The sequence below is a fragment of the Carica papaya genome, chromosome 6, assembly GCF_054855325.1.
Source record: "Carica papaya isolate Zhongbai chromosome 6, ASM5485532v1, whole genome shotgun sequence".
Lineage (NCBI taxonomy): Eukaryota > Viridiplantae > Streptophyta > Magnoliopsida > Brassicales > Caricaceae > Carica > Carica papaya.
The window spans coordinates 35,760,537-35,783,861 of NC_142314.1; the positions used below are offsets into that span (position 1 = coordinate 35,760,537).

At 36.8% G+C, this 23,325-nt stretch overlaps 3 protein-coding genes across 5 annotated transcripts; 1 reads left to right on the forward strand and 2 right to left on the reverse strand.

Moving 5' to 3' along the window:
• The first annotated feature begins 1,497 nt into the window (after positions 1–1,497).
• Positions 1,498–13,336, forward strand: SWP (RNA polymerase II transcription mediator). Of its 2 annotated transcripts, XM_088221838.1 has the most exons (9): positions 1,498–2,006; positions 4,624–5,679; positions 6,312–6,409; positions 6,548–6,722; positions 6,848–7,442; positions 7,539–7,814; positions 7,911–8,935; positions 9,962–11,031; positions 12,079–13,336. In XM_088221838.1, exons 1-9 carry the CDS (start codon positions 1,797–1,799, stop codon positions 12,878–12,880), a joined length of 5,307 nt encoding a protein of 1,768 aa, XP_088077964.1. In that variant the 5' UTR covers positions 1,498–1,796; the 3' UTR covers positions 12,881–13,336. The 2 variants fall into 2 exon arrangements, with proteins under 2 accessions (XP_088077964.1, XP_088077963.1); XM_088221837.1 differs by having other exon boundaries at positions 6,848–7,814.
• Positions 13,337–13,684: 348 nt separating this feature from the next.
• On the reverse strand, positions 13,685–16,022 carry LOC110824516 (Tetratricopeptide repeat (TPR)-like superfamily protein). Its single transcript, XM_022055088.2, has one exon. The coding sequence runs from the start codon at positions 15,765–15,767 to the stop codon at positions 13,707–13,709; it is 2,061 nt and encodes a 686-aa protein (XP_021910780.2). The 5' UTR covers positions 15,768–16,022; the 3' UTR covers positions 13,685–13,706.
• A 541-nt stretch (positions 16,023–16,563) lies between these two features.
• Positions 16,564–21,937, reverse strand: LOC110809684 (transcription factor UNE12-like). Of its 2 annotated transcripts, none has more exons than XM_088222891.1 (7): positions 21,238–21,937; positions 20,730–20,840; positions 19,502–19,621; positions 18,901–18,966; positions 18,577–18,642; positions 17,732–17,809; positions 16,564–17,353 (listed from the first exon to the last, which is right to left on the reverse strand). In XM_088222891.1, exons 1-7 carry the CDS (start codon positions 21,544–21,546, stop codon positions 17,123–17,125), a joined length of 981 nt encoding a protein of 326 aa, XP_088079017.1. In that variant the 5' UTR covers positions 21,547–21,937; the 3' UTR covers positions 16,564–17,122. The 2 variants fall into 2 exon arrangements, with proteins under 2 accessions (XP_088079017.1, XP_088079016.1); XM_088222890.1 differs by having other exon boundaries at positions 18,901–18,975.
• Between the last annotated feature and the right edge of the window lie 1,388 nt (positions 21,938–23,325).

Below are 23,325 nucleotides of genomic sequence, written 5' to 3' on the forward strand. Positions count from 1 at the left end.
AAATTGATAAATCAGATACTATCATGCATTTAAACTGTAAAATAAATCAACAGAAAATAATTTTCAGTTCTGACTCCATTAGTCACACGTAATTAATTATAAATATTTCATAAGTTTTACAATATAACTTATTATTTAAAATTAAACTTCAACTCCATAACAGATGATATGATGAGAGATTCTTACTTGATTTGATACCCGAAAAGTTAAGCTATTCGACGGCGCCTACGGGCGATTTTTGGGGTTCTATGAATTTTTCTTTGGGAATTAAAATGCGCTAAAAGTACCTACAAATGTCCCAAATAAATCCAAAATCAGTCTCATGGCCCACTTGACCAAGTTTGAAATTCTGGCACGGCAGTTATTCGCCTCGAATCGACTATTTTCGGTCATTTTTGGCCAAATTCGGTTGATTCTGCATCGATCCCTGCGAGAAAACACATTAAGGGGTCTCAGTTGGCCGAAAAAACACAAAAAATCAAAATTCACCGGCGGCGAGACTCTCAGGTGCGACGGCTCCTCCGGCTTACGTTGCGGTTGGGTATTTTGCTCTGGTCAACCTGTAAAGAAGGAAAAGGTGATTACAACGGTGGAAAAATCACACAGAACAAGAATTGAAAAGGGTCTCATCGGAGGCGTTTTGTGAAATTATTTGCGACGATGGCGCTGGGCTTTGCCCACGTTTTTCGGCCAATCAACCGATCCTTTTGCTCCGATTTGGTCATGGGTGTATTTAAAATTGAATTCCGAGCAAATTTTTTTTAACCTTTTTTGGCGGTCGGAAAGGGTTCCGGTGCAGCGGCGGGTGGCAGCAGTCTCCTTCCCGGCAGCCGGGTCTTCTTGTCTGACGGCTAGGGTTAGGATTTGGTGCGAATGAGAGTTATTTATATCCGTCCGCTTTTGATTTGGGTTGTCCATCAATTTGATCTGAACCGTCGGATCGCATTTAAATATGACAATCCGATCGCATTTGGGAAGGGAATGCATTTGGGCCGTTCGTGCTCGCGGGAACAGATTTAAGCTGTTCGATTTGCGGGCACGCGAATCGCCCGCGTAGCTCTCCCCCTCGTGTGACATTGCGTCAGTGTTCGCTGGCACGTGGCGCGTTCTGATTCGTCGGAGCTGCTAACCAGGCATCCCACGTGATAGAACTTTCTTAAATTACAGTTTGACTTCTGGTTTCCGATTTTTTTTTTCAAAAATACCATAAGAACCCAAATTTTCACACATTTTTATCAAATTTTTTTCAATTTCACCATCCTTCAATTTTTACTCTAAATTAAATTAGAAAAAAATAAAAAAATATATTTATTAATTTTAAATTACATTAAAATTCTATGTTAAAATGTTACAGTAGTTATCTCAATAAATAAAATATAATTATTATAAAACAATTTATTATTATTTAAATATATAGTAAGTTAATTAAGATTTAACACAACTTAATTACTGTTGCCCACAATTTGCATAATTTAGTTAAATACATTGCACATAGCAGCAAAATCAAGTGGCCATTTTCTCCCTCACTTTCTCTCTCTCTCTCTGTCTTTGTCTCTCTCTCTCTCTCTCTCAGATGTAATATTTTTCTTATCTTTCTGTCTTCGTCTAATCGTTCCAAAATCTGAAATCAAACAGAATTTCTTAGGGGAGAGAGAGGGCGCTCCAAGATAAATTTTAACCCCCAAATCTCTCTCTCTCTCGCTAATTGCTGGAAAAACCCTAATTTTTCCATGAATCAGTAGTTACAGATCCGAATAAGGCCATAAAGGAGACATCTTTTGGTAAATATTCAGTCAATGGCCGAGTTAGGGCAGCAGACGGTGGAGTTCTCGACTCTGGTGAGTCGAGCCGCGGAAGAATCTTTTCTTTCGCTTAAGGAGCTGGTAGAGAAATCCAAGTCTACCGACCAATCTGATACGGAGAAGAAGATTAGTCTACTCAAGTACATAACTAAGACCCAGCAGCGCATGCTTCGACTCAATGTACTCGCTAAGTGGTGTCAGCAGGTTAGTCTCTCACTCACCTTTTCTTCCTCTGTTTGCTCATCTTCTTTCCTGGACACCTGATTTGGCAAGGTACATGTGGGTTTTGCTTGGGTGATTGGAAAGAGAAAAAAATTGTTCTTTTTGGAACTTCTTTTTAGAATGAGGCAAGTAATAGTTGTTTGGTTGTTGTCTTTTTGGGTTTGTGAATCTTGGGTTGGTATGTAAGAAAGATTTAGTCTCTCCTTGTTCTTGGCAGCAATTGGTTGCTAAAGATTTCAGATTTTTGACTCTTTGTTTTTTCTTGGCAATCATAAGATTAGTACAACGATTGATACTTGTTCTGCGTCTCACTTTTCCTGACTCAGTCTGTCAGTTTCAATGTCTCTTTTATTTCTCTTTTAACTTTTTTAGTGTTACTGATTTGGTAACTGACTGGAAGAAACGGGAAATGTTGACAGATTATATCTTCTTTTTTTTTTTTTTTTTTTTTTTTTTTTTTTTTTCTGAAATTGGGTTCTTTAACTAGTTTCTGTTCATACGAGTTTTAAACTTGGTAACAGAGCGGACTTTGAAGTTTGTCATGGGTCTTTAAAGTTCAAGCTACTGTTCTTGCTGTTTTAGCTCATTGGGTAATTACGAGGAAGAAAATGGTCAGTTATGGTTTTCTTGCTAAATGTATTTGGACTAGCTCAATACTTTCCCCTAGCTCTTTTTCTACGAAAAAACTTTTCTCTAGCTCTTTCTCGTTGCTAGTTGGATTAGTGGGTTTTAGCTCGATGGCAGTGTAGGTGAAGGGATTCTCAAATTGAGCTTTGTTTCTTTACGAAATTTTCAGGCTGGTTTGCTGAAAATTTACATTTTTAGCCATTTTAATTCTAGCTGTTGGAGAAAATTGACATTTGCATGTCCTGGTTATGTGGCCAGTTAGGAGAAAGAACTTTTTTTTTTGGAACGAATAGGAGGAGTTCCAGCTATTTGGATAGAATCTGTTTCACTGCCCAATTATAGTTCACTCTCCATTAGTTCAGTTTCTTTGTCCAAAATTTAGAAAACCCAACCCCGCTTGTTACACTTTCATGCAAGAGAAGAGGACGGATATGAAGGTAAAAACTTATGTATTAACTACGGCATTACTACTATGAGATTTTCAATCTATAGCTAGGAGAATGGTTGGAATCCAAAGCCCTTGTTCTGTATGCTATTATTTGTAAAGGTCATTGCTTAGATAACTAAGATGTGCCACGATGGTTGAAATAGATTGTGACTGATGGATACTGTGTAAGAAGGAACCTGGTCATTCATGAAACTAGACGGAATTTATTTTCATCTTGCCAATCTATTTGGTTTACGTTGCATAATCTAGTTTTCCTTGCTTCCTTGGTGGTTGGGTAGTGAGGTGTTGAGCCTTACTCTTGAAAGTTGTGGGGTCATTTTGTATATCAAAGTCACTGTAGTAGACAATGATGCATGTATGGAGACCATGTAGCGGCAGAATTTCTAGAATCTTACCACAAACAGGTAGATTAGATAATTTGAATGGGGCTGGATAGAATAACTGTAGTTGAACAAAGAAGTGATGATTGGTCTAAAAGAGGGTGAGCATTGAGCAGGGTAGTCTTTTTTACAAAGGTTACTGTAATTTTAATACAATAGTTTAAAAATAATATTGTTAATATAATAGTTCTAAATATATTGGTGTAGTAATTCTAACCTTTTATTTTAATAAAAATTATTAATGTAGGAAGCACAAATCATGGTTGTGACCCTTCTAGCAACAACCATGCTTTCTACTGGTAAAATGACTGATGTTTGTCGTGAAATCAACAACACTAGTCACGTGATTTGCGTTTGGTGCATCACATAACTATTGTTGAACAACCACTGCCAGTCATGCGACTATCACTTGGCATGAGCGGTGTGCAATGTCTGCTGGCATTAGCTAGATGTGATCGGTTTTGGTCGCATCTGGAGGCCATCCAAGGTTGAGCAACGAGGCCATTCATTGTACAACCATACCAGACCTGGCCTGATAGGCCAATCTGGTGTGTTTTCGGCCAGTTTAATGTTTGCAGTTTTGGGGGATTTTCTGAGAGGTGGGCCTGCAATGAGTTATTGATGGTTGGCAGTGAGTAAGGGTTGTTAGCGGTGAATAGGTTCTCTTGTTGGTGACTTATGGTGGAGGGACAGAATAACAAACATCATAACTAATAAAGATATATAGGCCATTTCTTTCATTATTCTGTTTGTCAATGCTTATTCACTTGACTGGTGAATATTAAATTGGCATCCAAAAGGGTTGGATAGTGTAAGGCCATATTAAATTGGCATCCAAAAGGGTTGGATAGTGTAAGGCCATATTAAATTGGCATCCTGAATGCAGTCTAAAAGTGTTAGTCTGGAAAATTTGTATTTAATTTGTAATTCTTATATTGAAATATAATGTAACCATGTGCTAAACATAGATTCATGATCCGTTTCTTGTATAATTTACATTATCTAAGGATCTTATTTCAAAAAAAAAAAAAAGACACAATCTAAGGATCTTATTTCCAAAAAAAGGAAATTTACATAATCTTGAGATCAGATTACTTCTTAACTAACCTTAACCTCCTTTATCTTTTCCATCTCCTGTATGCAGGTTCCGCTGATACAATATTGCCAACAACTTGCATCTACTCTATCAAGTCATGATACATGTTTCACTCAAGCTGCAGATTCACTTTTTTTTATGCATGAGGGTTTGCAGCAGGCTCGTGCTCCTATTTATGATGTTCCATCTGCTATTGAGGTACTCCTAACAGGATCTTATCAGCGTTTACCAAAATGTATAGAGGATGTGGGTATGCAGAGCTCATTAACCGAGGAGCAGCGGAAGCCAGCTTTGAAAAAACTGGATACACTTGTGAGGTCTAAATTGCTTGAAGTAACTCTCCCTAAAGAAATCTCTGAAGTGAAAGTTTCTGATGGTACGGCTATGCTTCATGTGGACGGGGAATTTAAGGTGTTAGTTACCCTTGGTTATCGCGGTCACCTATCAATGTGGAGGATTTTGCATTTAGAGTTGCTTGTTGGTGAGAGAAGTGGACCTGTGAAGCTGGAAGAATCAAGGCGTCATGTTCTTGGAGATGATTTAGAGCGCAGGATGTCTGCCGCCGAGAATCCATTCTTGACATTATATTCAGTGCTCCATGAGCTTTGTGTTGCACTTGTCATGGACACTGTGATAAGGCAGGTGCAAGGGCTTCGACAGGTTAGATGGAAAGATGCAATTCGTTTTGAGCTGATATCTGACACTGGTACCACGCAACTGAATCAAGATGGGGAAGCTGATTCAGTTGGTCTTCGAACTCCAGGGTTAAAAATAATTTATTGGCTAGACTTCGATAAAAACTCCAGCACCTCTGACTCAGTATCATGCCCATTTATAAGAATTGAACCAGGAGCAGATATGCAGATAAAATGTATTCATAGCACATTCATTATTGATCCTTTGACCGGCAAGGAGGCTGAATTTTTTCTTGATCAAAGTTGCATTGATGTGGAGAAGCTGCTACTCAGAGCTATCTCTTGTAATAGATTTACTCGCCTCCTTGAAATTCAGAAAGAGCTGTTGAAAAATGTTCAGATCTGTCGAGTTGCAGGGGATGTTGTCCTCCAGTCCCATATGGATGAGCCAAATATTGACCATAGAAAGGTTAGTTGCCATTTATCCTGTGATATTGTTGCTTGACAATCAGGATTATTGTCTAACTGAATGTCATGCCAAATATAACAATGTTCTTAACTGGATCAATGTAAGCTACCCACCTACCCACCGAAAACAAGCATGAAAAACCACTTCCAGCTTTATTAAGATATTGCAAAAATAATATGTAACTTTGTTAGTGTGAAGATTCTTTTTATCCTACAATCTATAAATTTCTTACCGCGTCTTGATTGTGAAGTTTGGAATGGTTTTTTGGTTATCATTAGGTCCATTCATTAATGTCAAAATGATCTTACAGGGTTCATTTATTTAATATATTACAAATTTTCTCATTCTTTATAGTTGATCTTTGGTGGATTGATTTGAATTATTGACCTCAAATTTTTTATTATTTGTTCTTTAATTTTTTTCCCTTTGTCTGGTAGAATTCTTAATAGTTTGGAAGAGCTCCAAAAAATTAGCTAATCCATTAGAGTTATTCATTATTTGTATTTGACCCTTGCTTATCTTAGTCAGCAGTTTGGTACTGTTCATTTGATGCATTGGGTATTGCAATTCATGATCTTGGGATTTATGATGAAGTGGCTTCTCTTGTTCATTTGGCTTATTTTTTTTTCCAGAAAGATTCTTGGTCAGAAGCTAGGGAATCTAATGCTCCTGAAGTATTATATGTGCGTGCCTATGGCTCATCTTTTTTTGCCCTTGGAATAAATATAAGGTAATAATTTATTTCTGGAAAATTAGAAATTTCATGGGTTCTTTCTCCTTCTCTTGTATCCTATCATATTCAATGGAGTAAACATGGTCTTAGTATTTTGCCCTTAATGCTTTGTCTCGATACTTTTTTAACTTCCAGGAATGGCCGCTTCCTTCTTCAGTCCTCCCAGAACATTCTCCCACCATCAGCTTTGCTAGATTGTGAAGAAGCTTTAAATCTGGGCAGTATTACTGCAGTTGAAGTTTTCATAAATTTGAGAAGCAAAAGTATTTTGCACTTGTTTGCTGCTATTGGAAGGTTCTTAGGGCTAGAGGTACTTTCTGCTGCTCCCCCCTGTGCACCTTTGCATTAAAGGAAGATATCTACATGGTAGCAACACTAACTTTTTATTATTGCTTAAGTGTTTATATACTGAGGCTTAGGATTTACTTCTTGCAGGTTTATGAACATGGTTTTACCACAGTGAAGTTACCCAAGAACATTTCAAATAGTTCAACTATGATGTTAATGGGATTTCCAGATTGTGGGAGTTCTTATTTTTTGCTAATGGAACTTGATAAGGATTTTAAACCAATGTTTAAATTGCTAGAGACTCAGCCAGATCCATCTAGAGGGGCTCATTCTTTGAATGACCTAAAGAATGTGATCCGTACAAAGAAAATTGATATTGGCCAGATGCAGATGCTTGAAGATGAACTGAATTTAAGTATAGTTGACAGGGGGAAGTTACTGTCCTTTTTACCAAATGCTGGTGGTTCAAGCCAAACTGGGGGTAATAGCCTTATATCTGAGTTCAACAATGATGGTTCGACTCAGATTGCTGGATGTCCTTCAAGTTTCTCATCTGTTGTTGATGAAGTTTTTGAAATTGAGAAAGGGACATCTGCAGCACCATTACCTGTACAGAATCTAGCATCGTTTACTACATCGCCTGCTTCTCAGTTTGCCTCTGTTCCAGGGAATCTTCGGGCCGTAAAACCTGGATCACCCCCTCCTAAGTGGGAAGGCAGTATGCAGATGCCAAAGGTTTCAGGTATGACCAATCACTATAATGGTCCCTTATGTTCACCGAGCAATGTGAAGGGCCCAGCACACTCTAGCTCTTTGAATTCTCTATCATCTGTCCCAGGCAGGAATGCAGCTGCGAAGAAACTGTCAGCTTCGAAATCAGATCAGGATTTGGCTTCTCTCAGATCTCCACATTCAGTTGATGGAAGTGCAATGGACGAAGATAATCTGAGATTGCTAAATGATGCTTCAAAAGATGCATTATCAGGGAGTAGATCATCTCGGCTACTATCTCCGCCTAGGTCAACTGGTCCCCGGGTCTCTGCATCAAGTACAAAATCCCTTCCTGGATCTTTCAATGCTGCCGGATCTAGCCCATTACCTTCACCTCCCGTATGTAAGATACCTTCTCCAAGTTTATCTGCACTGTGGATTTGACTGTTCATTTTGATTCTAAGCAGTATTTGACAAGCAAAATGCCTTTTTTTTGCAGCCCAGACAGGCGACGTGACAAGTTTTCATAATAGCCCTTCTAGTTATATTTTTTCCAAACATGATAGAAATTCTCGAAAACGTACAGTTTCAGATATGTTGGGTTTGATTCCATCACTTCAAGCTCTAGAAGCCAATGTTGGGTTTAGCAAGAGAAGAAGAACCTCTGAATCTGCTAAGAATCAGAACCCTTCACCAGTAACACATGTGTCAAGTGCAGTCATCTCTAAAATTGATGGATACAGTTGTGGGAGTCTCATAGCTGAAGCAAATAAGGGGAAAGCACCTTCTAGCATTTATGTCTCTGCTCTTCTTCATGTGGTCAGACATTGTTCATTATGTATTAAGCATGCCAGACTGACTAGCCAGATGGAGGCACTGGACATCTCATATGTTGAGGAAGTTGGTGTAAGAAGTGCTTCCTCAAATATATGGTTCCGACTTCCATTTGCTCGGGGTGATTCATGGCAACATATATGCTTACGGCTTGGCAGACCTGGAAGTATGTATTGGGATGTCAAAATAAATGATCAACACTTCAGGGATTTGTGGGAACTTCAGAAGGGAAGCAAGAGCACTCCGTGGGGCTCTGGTGTTCGCATTGCTAATACTTCTGATGTGGATTCTCATATCCGTTATGATTCAGAAGGTGTTGTTCTAAGTTATCAATCTGTTGAAGCTGATAGTATAAAGAAGTTGGTGGCAGATATTAGAAGGCTGTCCAATGCAAGAATGTTTGCTCTTGGAATGCGAAAATTGCTTGGAGTAAGAGCAGATGAGAAACTGGAAGAAAGCTGTGTGAATCCTGATGTTAAAGCACCAGTTGGAGGAAAAGGTAATGGGGAGGCTGCTGATAGGTTATCTGAACAAATGAGGAGAGCATTTAGAATTGAAGCAGTTGGACTAATGAGTTTCTGGTTTAGTTTCGGTTCGGGTGTACTTGCGCGCTTTGTTGTGGAATGGGAATCTGGTAAAGACGGTTGCACAATGCATGTTTCTCCTGATCAACTTTGGCCCCATACAAAGGTGCGTATTTTCTTTATTGTTTGTCTCTGTAACCTGATATGTGTGATTATATGGTGCTTCTAGTTTCATACTTGGCCTTGAATAACAACCATCACTCAGGATTGAATAGATTTGGTTTGTGCCATTGAGTCCAATGCTTATTGCAACATTGGAGAAGAAAATGGAGTTTTCAAATGTACAATGCTTAGAAGTTAACAGAGAAATTGTTGGATGCATTCATTGCTTGTAAACTCTTTAGTTGGACATAACAGATGAAAAAATTTGGATTTGGTAATATGTCTAGAGTATAAGGTTTACAAGTGATGAATGTTATTACAAAAAAATATTCATGAAGTCTAGGTCCAGACTTTTGTCATTATGCATTCCTATGGGGCAAAGGAATAATGGACGGGGCATCATGAAGTCTGCCCATCCTTTATTTAAGAAAAAGAAGAAAGTTACAGGAGTTATTTTTGCTGGGGTTTTTGGGTGCTTGGTGGAAAGGAATACCAGAGCACCAGAGTTCTTACTGATTGCTTTCTGTCTCCCCCATTCATGTGGGCCTTTGGCCTTGGGCCGCCGAGGCTCAGTCTCTTCTGGGGTTTCTTTAGCTACCTGGGCTGCTATATTTTTCTGAAGTTTGTTTTAAGCTTTTTTTTATTTTGGATGTCGGATGAGGATTACTTAGTGGCCTTTTTGTGTTGTCCTTCCCTTTCTTTTCCTACACAAGAAAGTTAGTGTATTTAAGCAGAGTATTGACAAAAAGATAGTGTATTTAAGCAGAGTCTTGACAAAAATGTTAAACCAGTTATTGGTCAATATTTATGAGATGGGCCCAACCAACTTTTCATGGGCGAAAAACAACGGGAAAACTTTCTGTTTCTAATTTCTAATCGAGATTCTTTGGTCACTGCATGTCATTAGTGCGTGATTGTAGCAGTTCCATGATCTGTTTGTTCTTATTGGCTACTTCTTTTTTTCCCTTCTGTTTTCTCATAAATTTTGGGTTCAGATTTAATTTTGACTAGCTTTTGCCTTTTTGTCCAGTTCTTGGAAGATTTCATAAATGGAGCAGAAGTTGCGTCCCTTTTGGACTGTATTCGCCTCACTGCAGGACCTTTGCATGCTCTTGCTGCTGCTACACGGCCTGCTCGAGCTGGTCCTGCCCCAGGAGCTCCTGGTGTAGCTATTACTGCTATCCCAAAACAGTCTGGGTACATGCAAGCCCAGGGACTTCTACCTAGCAGTTCTTCAACCAGTAATGTTAATCAGGCCACTTCTGGATCTATGGGGAATCCTGTTGCATCTACTTCTACAGCCTCTCTTGGGAACCACAGTCTTCATGGGGCTGCAATGTTAGCTGCTGCAGGACGCGTTGGCCCTGGCATTGTTCCTAGTTCACTGTTACCAATTGATGTTTCTGTTGTACTTCGTGGACCCTACTGGATACGGATCATATATCGCAAGCGTTTTGCAGTAGACATGCGATGCTTTGCTGGTGACCAGGTTTGGTTGCAACCAGCAACACCACCCAAGGGGGGCTCTTCAGTTGGAGGGTCATTGCCGTGTCCACAGTTTAGGCCTTTCATTATGGAGCATGTTGCTCAAGAATTAAATGGATTAGAGCCAAATTTCACTAGTGGTCAACAGACAGGTGGACTGGCAACCTCGAACCATGCAAATCCAAGTTTGAGCTCACAACTATCAAGTGCCAATGGAAATAGAGTTAACCTTCCTACCTCTGCTGTGATGGCAAGGGCAGCAAACCAGGTGGCTGGTTTGAACCGTGTTGGGAGTGCAATTTCATCATTGCCTGTTGTTAGTTCAGGATTGCCTATACGTAGAACCCCAGGTACTGGTGTTCCCGCCCATGTGAGAGGGGAGCTAAATACAGCCATTATTGGTCTTGGTGATGATGGGGGATATGGAGGCGGGTGGGTTCCACTTGTTGCTCTTAAGAAGGTTCTAAGAGGTATTCTCAAGTACCTTGGAGTGCTGTGGCTATTTGCTCAGTTGCCTGATCTTCTGAAAGAGATATTGGGCTCAATTTTGAAAGACAATGAAGGTGCTTTACTAAATTTGGACCAGGAACAGCCTGCCTTACGCTTCTTTGTGGGGTATGTCAGTAATAACTGGTGTTAGCTTATATGCTTTACTCATTACTCAGTTTTACCTCTCATATCTTCTGTTTTGTAGTTCTTATTCTCTTCTAGAATGTATTCTATCAAGAGTGCATGGGTACTATTATGTTATGCTGATTACATGTTAATTTAATTACTTTGCGGTATGATTTTCATCCACATGAACAATTTTTAACTTGTACTTTCCTTGGTGCTCTAACTGTCCTTGAAACTTGCGTACTCTTTTTGTCAGTAAACTACATTAAATTTTTGCAACTTATTTGATAATTGATTTTGTGTTTATCAGGTTTTGCCCCCCAAATCTGGTTATAGGTCCCAAGGAAACTAAAATTAAGGAAATACCAGAATGCTTTTGGTTTTTTGCCTCTTCCTTCTGACCTATCTTGACTGATATTGCTGAGACTCTTTGCAGAGAACCGAAATATCTCCAAAATCTTTTTTTCTTTTTTTTTTTTACAGACAAAAGACTTCCAAGAGTTAAGCACCAAAAAGAGTTGTAACTTTTCTCTAAATGTCTTTTCATTTTTCCATGAACAACTCCAGTAAATTACATAATAGTAGAGGTTACAGAAAAATAAAGCAGAAAATAACATCCAATACAAACCCGAAAGCTGCTCCTAGGAAACTATAAAGAAATTGACATAACTGAGCATTTATATTTTAGAAATAATTCTGAAACAGATCACTTGCTTACTTCTAATCTGTAAGATTCTGTAATTACTAACTAGGACTAAAAATAAAACTGAAACAGAATAATTAACTGGTCTGCTATATCTTATCTTAAATTATTCTGTAATTGCTGACTAGGATAGTAACAGATCAATATAAAAAGGATTCTCTTATGCTGCTCGCAGATAGTTGAACTATATGTCTGTCTTGCACGTGGAAATAGAGTCAGAATAGCTGATTCCTTTCTTTTTGGTGAAAAAGGGCCTGGTAGCTTTAATATGCCATATGTGTGTTCTAGAGATCCTGAATCCCTTCAAGCATAACTTTCTGTAATCTGATTGTATCTTTCTGCAGGGGCTATGTGTTTGCTGTGAGTGTTCACAGAGTTCAACTTCTTCTTCAAGTCCTTAGTGTGAAGCGCTTCCATCACCAGCAGCAGCAACAGCAGCAGCAAAACTCCTCGGCTGCTCAAGAGGAACTAACTCAGTCTGAAATTGGAGAGATATGTGACTATTTCAGTCGCCGAGTTGCTTCAGAGCCCTATGATGCTTCTCGCGTCGCGTCATTCATTACCCTTCTTACTTTACCTATATCTGTCTTAAGAGAATTTCTCAAACTAATAGCATGGAAAAAGGGGTTAGCCCAGACACAAGGTGGAGATATAGCTCCTGCACAGAAACCTCGCATCGAACTGTGTCTTGAAAATCATTCTGGACCAAGTGTGGATGATAAACCTGAAAGTTCATCAACAGCTAAAAGTAACATCCATTATAACAGACCACATAACTCTGTTGATTTTGCACTTACTGTTGTTCTTGATCCTGCTTATATACCTCACGTTAACGCTGCTGGTGGTGCTGCGTGGTTGCCCTATTGTGTTTCTGTGAGGTTGAGATATTTATTTGGTGAAAACTCAACTGTGTCTTTTCTGGGAATGGAAGGAAGCCATGGAGGTCGAGCCTGCTGGCTGCGTCCTGATGACTGGGAGAAATGCAAGCAGAGGGTGGCACGTATGGTTGAAACTAATGGGTGTCCTGCTGGAGATGCTACTCAAGGAAGGCTAAGAATGGTTGCAGATTGTGTACAAAAAACACTCAATCTGAACCTTCAAAGTTTAAGAGAAAGTAATGTTGGTGTCACCGCAAGCTCTGGATGATCTTTAATGGGTTGTCTTCCAGTAGGATCAATTTTGCAAAGACTAGGGGGCAGATTTTAGAATGTCATGGGAATAGATTTTATAAAGCTCTGCATCTTTTCCATTTTTAGGTTCTATAATCTTGTAGCTGATGGCAACAGATGATATTCTGCAATGATACAGGGCAAGTTCGTGGAGGAAACTGGAGGAGTGGGTGTTGGCTCCTTTACTCCATTGATGGTTTACCTAAGCTAATGTTCTAATAGTTAGGGTATGAACATAAGGGAATTGTATGGGTGGTTTTTCCTTTGTACAGATCATTTGATTAATGCTTTTGTAAAAAAGGGGAAAAAAATAGTTTGACTGTTATAGTATATCTTGATAATTGCTTGAGAAGGCAAGATTTGTATTTCTTTTCTTGTTATGAAGCTGTTGAAGAATAGTTAGCAGTTGAATTTTAGTCATAATTTGGTAGAAGTTCATATGTTTGCTTGAAGTCAGTAGAATGCTTTTACTCTCTCACTCTTGAAGGGTGTTTGTCTCAATTTAAAGTGTAAGACTTTATGCTGGAGATTCTTAAAATGAAGAAATTGAACATGATAAAATTAATTAGGATAGTTCAAGATAAGATATGGTGATATATTTGGAAGATATAATATTGGATTTATCAAATCTTGTTTTGTTAAATGCTTAGCAACCAAATTTTGTTTTGTCAAATTTTAACAAAAATATTAGACTGTTCATACAAGAAAATATTCACACAAAAAGAATTATGTATGAAACCTGACTATGTCCAAGATTCTTACCTAATTTGAAGTTGCAAGATTGAAGCTTATATTATAGTTTTCTATAATTGGTAAGAGTCAACATGTTTCCAGCAACAGTTGCAATAAGTCCTAAGGAAAATTTGCTGCATGTTCATCATATCATGCAGATTGTTCAATGCGTACTTAATATCCCGCCATTCCGGATGCTGATTATCTGCAGCCACAAAGTTGTGAATAGCTCCATCAACAACCAAGCTACTGCAGCCAGCAGTCTTCTTTACTCTACTGCGAACCATTAATTCTCTAATCTTGTCAGAATAGCTCCAATTCCCTTTTGAAGCATACATATTGGATAACAATATGTATCCTCCTTCCTTCTCGGGTTCCAGTTTCAGCAACTCTGTCAAGGCGGTCTCTGCCATTTCCAGATTTCCATGAGCCCGGCAGGCACTCAGGATAGTTCCCCAGATTGACCTACTTGGCTTCATTGGCATCTTCTCCACAACATCTTTTGCCTCAGCTAACCTTCCTGACCGGCCTAAAAGATCCACCAAGCATCCATAGTGCTTGATTTCTGGCTGAATACCATAATTTTTGTTCATAGTATTGAATATTTTAAGCCCAAGATCCAAAAGTCCGCTGTGACTACAAGCCGTAAGAATGGCTACAAGAGTCACATTATTTGGCATTACATGTTTCTGCATCTCAGCGAACAGTTCTAATGCTTTGTTTCCATAGCCATGGAATGCGAAACCAGTTATCATGGCTGTCCATACAGTGACATCCTTCTCAGTAAGAGACTTGAAGACCATGAAAGCTCTCTCAATGCTTCCACACTTGCAGTACATGTCTATCAATGCTGCACCTAGAAATGCATCTACTTCTATACTCATTCTAACTATCCAGCCATGTATTCTTCGCCCTTCATCAAGTGCTCCAGCTTCTGCCACAGCAGAGACCAAGTTGACCATTGTGAGATTATCTGGCATTATGTTCTCCGCAACCATGTTATTAAACAAGTCTCTTACAATCATATAATCACCAGTCTGTGCATGCCCAGCAATGAAAGAATTCCAAGAAACAAGATCCCTATTTGGCATTTGTTCGAAAAAACTTCTTGCAATTTCCATCTTCCCAACCTTGACAAAACCTGCAATTACAGTATTCCAAGAAACAACATCCTTCTCTTCCAAACCATCAAACACCCTCCGGGCAGATTCAGGTTCTTTGCATTTCACATACATATCCATAAGAGCATTACCTAAGATCAAATTATGTGAACCAAGACACTTCCTTTTCTCCATCAACCCATGAACAGACTTCCCCAATCTCAACTCCCCTAACTTCCCACAACAAACTAGAAGTCCTAAAATGGTAAACTCATCATACTCAAGACCAAGAGCTACCATTTGATGAAACAGTTTCACTGCCTCCAAACTACATCCCTTCTTGGCATAACCAACAATCATAACATTATAAGAAGCAGTATCTGGTTCAGGCATATTCAAGAACACCATATGAGCAAGACCCATCTGTCCATTCTCTATATACATCTTCATAAGTGAGTTCTGCAAATAGTTATTCTCCAAAGACAACAACAACCCAGTAACAACAGCATGACAATGGATTTGCTTCACTTCCACTAAACATTTAGATGATTTCACTAAGTAAACAAGTGTGTTCTTATCTGGGTAAACACAAGACCTAAGCATAGAACTGTACAGAGCAAGAGATTGACTACTTGAGTACCATAAAGCAGATATCATAGTGTTATAAATATAAAGGTTAGGATTAGGAGTAAAATGATTAAAAAGAAGAACAGCCAAGTCTAGATTCTGGGGATATGATATTGCAGAGAATAAAATGAGCCTGCTCATAGGAAAAGTAGCAGCAATAAGATTAACCCTCATAATCTGAGCTAATATCTGTTTGAAGTGAACCCGGGAACTGCATTTTTCAAGCAAAACAAGAGTTGGGTGATTGAGTTGAAGAGACAGCGTTGGGTCCCAATTGGAGTTGGTTCTAGTCGAAGTGGAGGTGAGAAAGCGGAAACCTTGCCGCCCATATCTAGAACACATAGATTCTCCGCAGACAGACGACAAAAACTTTAGTTTTGAAGGGACTAAACCATGAATCAGCATTTCAATATCTAAAAATGTTCAAACCCCAGAACCAGAATGAGACCAAGGGTTCAAACCCAATATTCAATTTGCCTTGTGGTACTTGGACTGGATCGCCAAAATTTTGGTTTCCCGAATTGGGTCTTGAATCGAATCAAGAGCTGTGGTTGGTTTACTGAAAATTTTTGGGGGTAAAGTAGATTGGAATTTCAATATTAAGATCTGTTTAGTTGAACTACGAGAGAAAGTATTGTTCTTGTTAAAATTGTATGGAAACTATTTGGCTTTTAGATACACTATATTAAATTGATAGCAAGTATTCACTCCACTGTAGTTAAAAGCTGAATTCAAAAATTTCTATTTTATATATATATATATATATATATTACTCAAATTTTAATCACCCTAATTCTAATAACACACTATTTTATTTACTCAAATTTTATATTTTTAATAAAATTTAAATTCGTAAAAAAAGTTACAAAAATTTTTAAATATTAAAATAAAATAAATTATAATTTTAAAAAAATAAGCATTAAGGTGAGAATTATAAAAGACAATTTTATAATCTATGTGAATAAAAAATAGAGGTTTTTCCATTTCCTCTATTTTCTTAAATTTTTTATAATCCATGTTCATTGTGTTAAATAATCAATACATTGTTCTTTATATAAAATTAGTGAGTTAAAAAGTCAAACTATACTTTTATATATATATATATATATATATATATATATATTACTCATCTTTTTTTATAAAAACCCAACAATGGAATTTCACAAGACAAGTAATTTATTTTTGGGCCTACATAAAAAACTTTATTAAACCAAAATACTTAATTATTACTAATTTCAACTTGCAATAAAAATGGTTCCCTAAATACATCAAATGCACATACCCATCCACCCCTTTTACTTGACCCCACAATCCCACCACTCTTCTAAAAAGAAAGCAAACCAAAGTTTTTCACCCACCAAGTTTTCCTTTTGGGTCATCAACCACTAACCCCACCATTAATAATAATATAACACATATAATATATGTATATATATATATATATATTACATCAGTTCTGGTTTGAAAATACTTTCCCTTCACTTGATCATTGGCATTGCCCCCTTCAAGTGCCCTCTTAAAAACTTTCTTCTTGCCCATCAAGATCACTCCTTTATCTTTTTTGACAAAACCAGGGGGGTGGGGGGGGAAAAAAAAGAATTGCTGACTTTTATTTGTCTTCTTCCATTAAGGAGTTAGAGACTGGACCTGAGCCTAAACTTATGTCTTCTTGTTTGAGTAAGACTGTGACTGCTGAAGGGTTTGTGGGCCCGAAGCAACTCGGGGTGAGGTACGTGCAAGTTGAACACTTTCGGCTTGTACTACAAGGGATTGGTTGATTCAGGCTTGATGATTGTCGGTGCATCAGGTTGATGTGTTCTGAAGATTGCGGAGGCAAGAGAGATAGGCATGATGCATAGTGCCTTGGACTGAAGGAACTGCATTGCTGCTCCCATGTCTTCTTCCATCAGCTTCGCAACTTGTTGCTCGGTGCCATCGTTTGACCATTTATCCCAAGCCGGCTGGTTGGTTCCGCCATCAACTCCAGCTCCCTTAATCAGAGGAAGACCAGAAGTATATTGTTAAGAAGAAAAAGTTCAGAATTATTGTTGATAGAAAGAGACAGACAATTACTCAAATCAACATATTTATTTGGGGAAAACTTGTCAAGTTACCTTTCCGACACACAACAAAGTACAACTTGCATATAAAGCAGAAAAGGTATAGGATTACATAAGCCACTCAACTCGCCAGAACGAATAAAAGCTATCGTGGCCCAGACAACGGTGTGTTTAAAACTGCTAGTATTTGCATTCTTGTTGGTCTGTGTCTCTCTCGGATATGACATAAACAAACAGAAGTATAGCAATCTTATGCAAGAATAGGGAGGTTGATCGTTTCGAAAGTTCAGATTTTTCAAGTTTTACTACCTCAACCGATGACAAGGGTACGTCTGCAACGAGTTGAGCCACTGCACCAGCTGCACCAAGTCTACTCATGCTTAAAACCTGTTTAAGTAACTGAAGTTATACATATACAAAAAGGGTGCAAAATAAAAAAAAAGAGAAATACAGTCTATGCTTGGTATAAAAACATTTTCTATTTCTATTTTCTAAATTCAAGTGTTTATGTCTTTATTCATAGAAGTAGTTATATGTTGCATATTTGTGTAACCAATCAAAACATAAACAAAATAATTTTCTAGAAAATACTAAAAACAAAATTTAATTTTTTTAATTCTATTGTCATTTTCACTACTGTGCTTTTCATTGTTCACAAACTTGTATAGTTTTGTCAAGAAAATATAAATTTAGAAAATAAAACCTACACAAAATTTTCATTTACTAAATGGAGCCATAATTTCTTGGAGGAAAGTTGAAATAGTAGAGCAAAGAAGGTCCCTTCTTATTCAATACATGCTAAATTTCAATCTTGAGATTCTGACACCAGATGAGTCACCTCAGGCTTGACACACTAACTACTACGAAGAAATGCCGAAAGTTCCTCAGCAATGTTTATGATTTCAACATAGTTGGCCCCAGTGAAGTAAAAAGGACCTTTTACATATTTGAGAAGACAATTTATGATCTAGTACGACTTTTTGAAGACAGACTCAATAAGTTCTCTAATGATTCGTGGAAAAGAAGTTTAAGGACTTAAGATTGCAATTTCCGACACCTCTCTATCATTCATCTCAATTTTACCCATACATGTAGAGTAAGAAGAATAAAATGAGTGGATTTCCTGAGACCTCAATGAATTAGAGTGTTTATACCTTGACTTGGAGACGTAGAAACTTCACATAATCCACAATTTCGTCAAGCATGGCCGCCCTATCTGTCTGTGGGGAAACTTAAAACAGATCAGTATGTTCCGAATTGGAGCTCAAAAAGTGAAATTGGTTAAGTGGTCCAACCAAAAGTTATTATTCATTCTTTTTGCAATTTTGAGAAAGAAATCAATCAATATCCTTTTTGAAATATATATAAGAGAACAAAACATGAAAAGCAGACAACATTTTTTAAAGTTGGTTAAACCAGAAAAGAAAGCAATACCAGAAATTTAGTAAAATATTAATAAACAATGAATTCTATCTAACCTTGTTGCAGCTAGGAACCAACTCTTGTAAAGCCTTCATTCTTTCTGCAATTCTTTCTCTCCGTAACTGCATGCACTAGAAAAAGTCGTTAGCTAGAAGGCAACAGCACGGATTTTTTTCCAGAGCCACAGTTTTTAAGAAGTTGAAAAAAAAAAGAAGAAGAAAATAAGAAATAAAAACAGTCAAGCACCTTGACTAGGATCATGGCTATCAATAACATATCAGATAAGCGAGTAGGTAATCTTCAAGAAGTAAGTGTAAATGTTCAATTCAAAACTTTAAACTTTCACATTACGTAAGTAGGTCTAGTCCCAGATGCCTTGCCGTGAAAAAAAAAACCTCGGCATAACAAATTACGATTTTGCTGGCTTCCATATTCCTATACGTGTAAGAATCTAACTATGCTTTCAGATTACTTGGGAGGAAAAATCACAATTTAATCCTGAAAACTAGGATAAATTCAATTATCTTACATGTAAGATAAGCAACAAATACTGCATGAGAAACTTAGTCCACCATCGAAAAGAATCTCTATCATGTCAAAGTATCCAATATCCCATATAGTTTTATATTACTCAACAGAAGAAAATAAATAGTTTACCCGCTCGGCTATACTGTGCGGATCTGTGGCTTGCCCTCTTCTTGCTCGCACTCTTGGACGAATAGTAGGTGGGTGTGATGCAGCAGCAACTGTTGCTGGTGTTGGTTGGCTATGAAAAGTCTGCAACAAAGTGCCGTAGATAATAAAAAATGAGCACGAATTCTTCAAGTAATGGAAAAATTCGTGAGGAAAAAAAATCGGAATATGAGGTACTGGTAACTTAACTTATATACGACGAAGTATATGTAATTATAGCTGTTAAGATTAACCCCCGAGTCAAAACTAAAGAATTGATTAGGTAGTGAATGAGAATTGAATCAAACTCCATCCTACCAGTAAACTGGTCACTACATTCTTTGAAGTTTGACTAGAAATCATTATCAACTAACTTAAAACATAAACAAAATTTTAAAACCTTAATCATTTTAGCATTTGGGTCCAAAAATCCATGCCCAAAATCTGCAAATGAGGAGACTTTGGTCACCAAGTCAACTAAAACCACCGGAGTCAACCCTCTGACCGAGACAATCCGCTTAAAGTTCGGAAATTTGGGTAAATACATTCTACAAAATGACAAAGATTGCCACTAGGAATGCTGAAACGGACCACTCAGTCCCCTGACTGACATAAGATGACATAACAATAATTGCACAGTTCCCCACACGTTTGGGTAAACTCGCACGTGCACGACACATTCTGTCCGTCACTCCTATCAGTCACTTTCCACTGAGGGGAAGAAAAAAAAGAAACGGAATACTTTCCCCTAGGCGCCTAAAAGGGCGCGTACAGAACACGACCCAGTAAAAAATATTTGCATTTCCCCCCCTCTAAACCCCTCTATTTCAAATTAGTCCCCAATTTTTAAAGCTTATTAGAATTTAGTCTATACTATTTTTTTTTTACAAATATCTAATTTCCTTCCATTTCTTAACTAAAAATAATGAAATAATTATATCACGTTTAAATATTTTAATTAATTAATTAGATTAATAATATTATTATGTTTATTCACTATTATTATTAATTAATTAAAAAAAACATTTTTTTGAGTTATCTTTTCAAATATAATCTAAATTAGTTTTTTCTAACCGAAAATAGAAAATATCAAAGAGTAAGTTGTAATAAAAAAATACATTAAAAATTAAATTGTAAGCTTAATATTTTCCCATAAATAAGTTCAAAGATAAATGAAAAAGAGAAGGGTATTTTTGTCCAAATAAAAAGCTACCTGGTGGAGCTGTGGAGCAGGCGGCGGCGGCGGCGGAGGAGGCCGGATAGAATGAGTTTGAATTTGTCCAAACGCCGGAAACAAACCAGCCATATGCACAGAATCTCTCTCCTGCAACAAAACCAGAAACTTAAATGACTAAACACTCCTTATATAAATCATATAATATGAAACTCTTGATATTTAGAAACAAAGTGAAGAAGATAAAAAGATCTCATGGGATTTCAAATTCCCAGCAAGAAACAAATGAACCTCAAGAATCTATCCCATGTAATTCCCTGCAATCCTATACATACATGTATACCTACACACTACCCCATAAAATTTTGAAAAAGACAGAAAAACCCATCTCTTTTCTGGCATTATTCATGTCAAAGTTTCTTTATAGAACCAATTATTTAATGACTAAAGACAACCCAAGTAAAGGGAAAATATTCTTTCAGAAGCAACCAAACAGAGAGAAAAAACACCAAATAAAGTTCATAAAGCAGCTTCCATGGAGACTTACATTTATTGAAGTTGAAGAAGAAGATGGAGCATTACTATTCCTTGTATGATTATTACTATTATTTCCCTCATCTTCTTGTCTCAAAAACCCATGTTCCAAATTCAACCCTAGAGGCATCATCCCTCCCATACCCAAACCTCTGAACCCACCATCACCACCGGTTGAGCCAAGTTGCAGAACCATCGGCATGGTGGAACCCACCTCACCCCCACCTCCACCACCGCTCCCGCCGCCATACCCAGGTGGCACAGCTAAGATCTGCTCAAAAAAATCGTCACCCAACCCCTCCTGCTGATGATTTCCGGCCATGAAAGCACGGAATACCAGAGCTCCAGTAAGGGGTTTTCGTTTTCGTTTATGGTTATCTCCTAGAGGGAAGAAGAGTGATAATGGGTTCTGAGAAAGAAATGTTTACTGAGTGGTGTGTGGAGAGAGATTTATAGGGGACATAATGGGTTTTGGGGTTTATAGGGGAACCCGAAAAAAGGTGGGTTGTTGGTGAAATGGGTGGCAGATCCGGAGCCCGATAACCCGGAAAGGGTAGTTTGGATTCCGAGAAAATTTTAAGAACAAGAGTTTACTGGTTTTTTCTTTTTCTTTTTTTTTTTCCCGAGAAAAATTTGTGTTTTTCTTGGGTATCATAAAGAGAATTTTCTTTTAGGGTATGAGAATGAGGAAGAAAATGTAGAAAGCCGATTACTCTTATTTTCTTTTTCTGGTTTTTCGGGGGTCATGAATTGTGGTTTATATTAATTATATTAATTATTATTTTTGTATTTGAATTTATTATTGAGATTATAAATTAATTGTTAATTTAAATTTAATATTATCTTAGTCTTGTAAAAGTGATTTGAATTTAAGTAAAAGTAATTTTAAAGTTTATGTTTAATAAAATTTACATTAAATTTACTATAAAGTATTTTCAATATAATTTATGGTTTACATGTCATCAATTATTTTATAAAATTAATACTAAATCTTGAAAATAATTTGTACTTTTATCTAAAAATATATTTATTTTATAATATTTAATTAAATTTTTAATATAAAAAAATATCGTAGAGTATTTTTATAATATTTAATATTAATTATAAATATATATATATATAAATATCAAATAAAAATAATTTTAAATATCATCAAAACTGTAAAAATAAATTAATATAATAATTATAATAATATATTATTTAGAAATAAAATTTTAAATATTATCAAACTCAAAGATAAATCATAGCTAAGTAGAAGAACCGCAAATCGTATATTACCCAAATGAATTAAGGTAATTGAAAAATATATTTTGCCAAAACATTTGCAATACCATTATAATATATTGGAATCTGTGTAGAATTAAACGAAGTAAAAAAAATATTTTAATGAAAAATATCGTCTACGAACAAACTAAATTCAAGTAACAGAGCTTTTACTTCAATCATTGTGTTATTAAGTAAGTGAAAATCACGTTCAACCATAATATGATGAATTCTAAAGTTCAATGAAATCTTTAGCCGAATAAAAACACATTAGTTTTTACATCATTCACCGTGTTATAACTTGAGATTTGCTTTGTACTTGTAAATTTTAGCTATAGTTTTCAATTTCTGCATATCATATTAAGACCTCATCTCAGTTTGTCGAAACATCAATATTAAGTTTAAGAAACTCTTGTATTGGCAGTAGTCAATGTTGAAAAATTTTCATCTTATCTCACTTAGTCGTAAAAGTCGACTCAAAAATATGATAAAAATCAAAAAATATTTTATATAAATTTAACCATCATATTGGCGTCAATCCATTTTTGTTGATATAGCCATAAGTTACTCTACCACCAAATCTTCGTATAGAATAAGCATGAGACCATTTTTATAATCCACTTCTCGATTTGAAAGATTTTGAAGTAACCAATAGTAACAGAAATTACCGTCAACATTATCTTGAATTGGATTTATATTCCATACCCTTATAGCATACTCATAATCTTTAAATTAGTACTTGGTGGATTCAAAATATTTGTTACACATTTGATAAAATTTACCAAGTGATATATCTTTTTTCTTAAGATTGTATCTTACTATTATAATATCTTTATTA

Coding starts and splice junctions, on each gene's coding strand:
- SWP (XM_088221837.1), top strand. CDS start 1,797: ATGGCCGAGTTAGGGCAGCAGACGGTGGAGTTCTCGACTCTGGTGAGT. Junction 6,410..6,547: donor GCCCTTGGAATAAATATAAG/GTAATAATTTAT, acceptor TTTAACTTCCAG/GAATGGCCGCTTCCTTCTTC. Junction 11,032..12,078: donor GCCTTACGCTTCTTTGTGGG/GTATGTCAGTAA, acceptor ATCTTTCTGCAG/GGGCTATGTGTTTGCTGTGA.
- LOC110824516 (XM_022055088.2), bottom strand. CDS start 15,767: ATGCTGATTCATGGTTTAGTCCCTTCAAAACTAAAGTTTTTGTCGTCT.
- LOC110809684 (XM_088222890.1), bottom strand. CDS start 21,546: ATGGCCGGAAATCATCAGCAGGAGGGGTTGGGTGACGATTTTTTTGAG. Junction 18,976..19,501: donor CGCACAGTATAGCCGAGCGG/GTAAACTATTTA, acceptor GACTTTTTCTAG/TGCATGCAGTTACGGAGAGA. Junction 17,354..17,731: donor TACCCTTGTCATCGGTTGAG/GTAGTAAAACTT, acceptor CCTCTGATTAAG/GGAGCTGGAGTTGATGGCGG.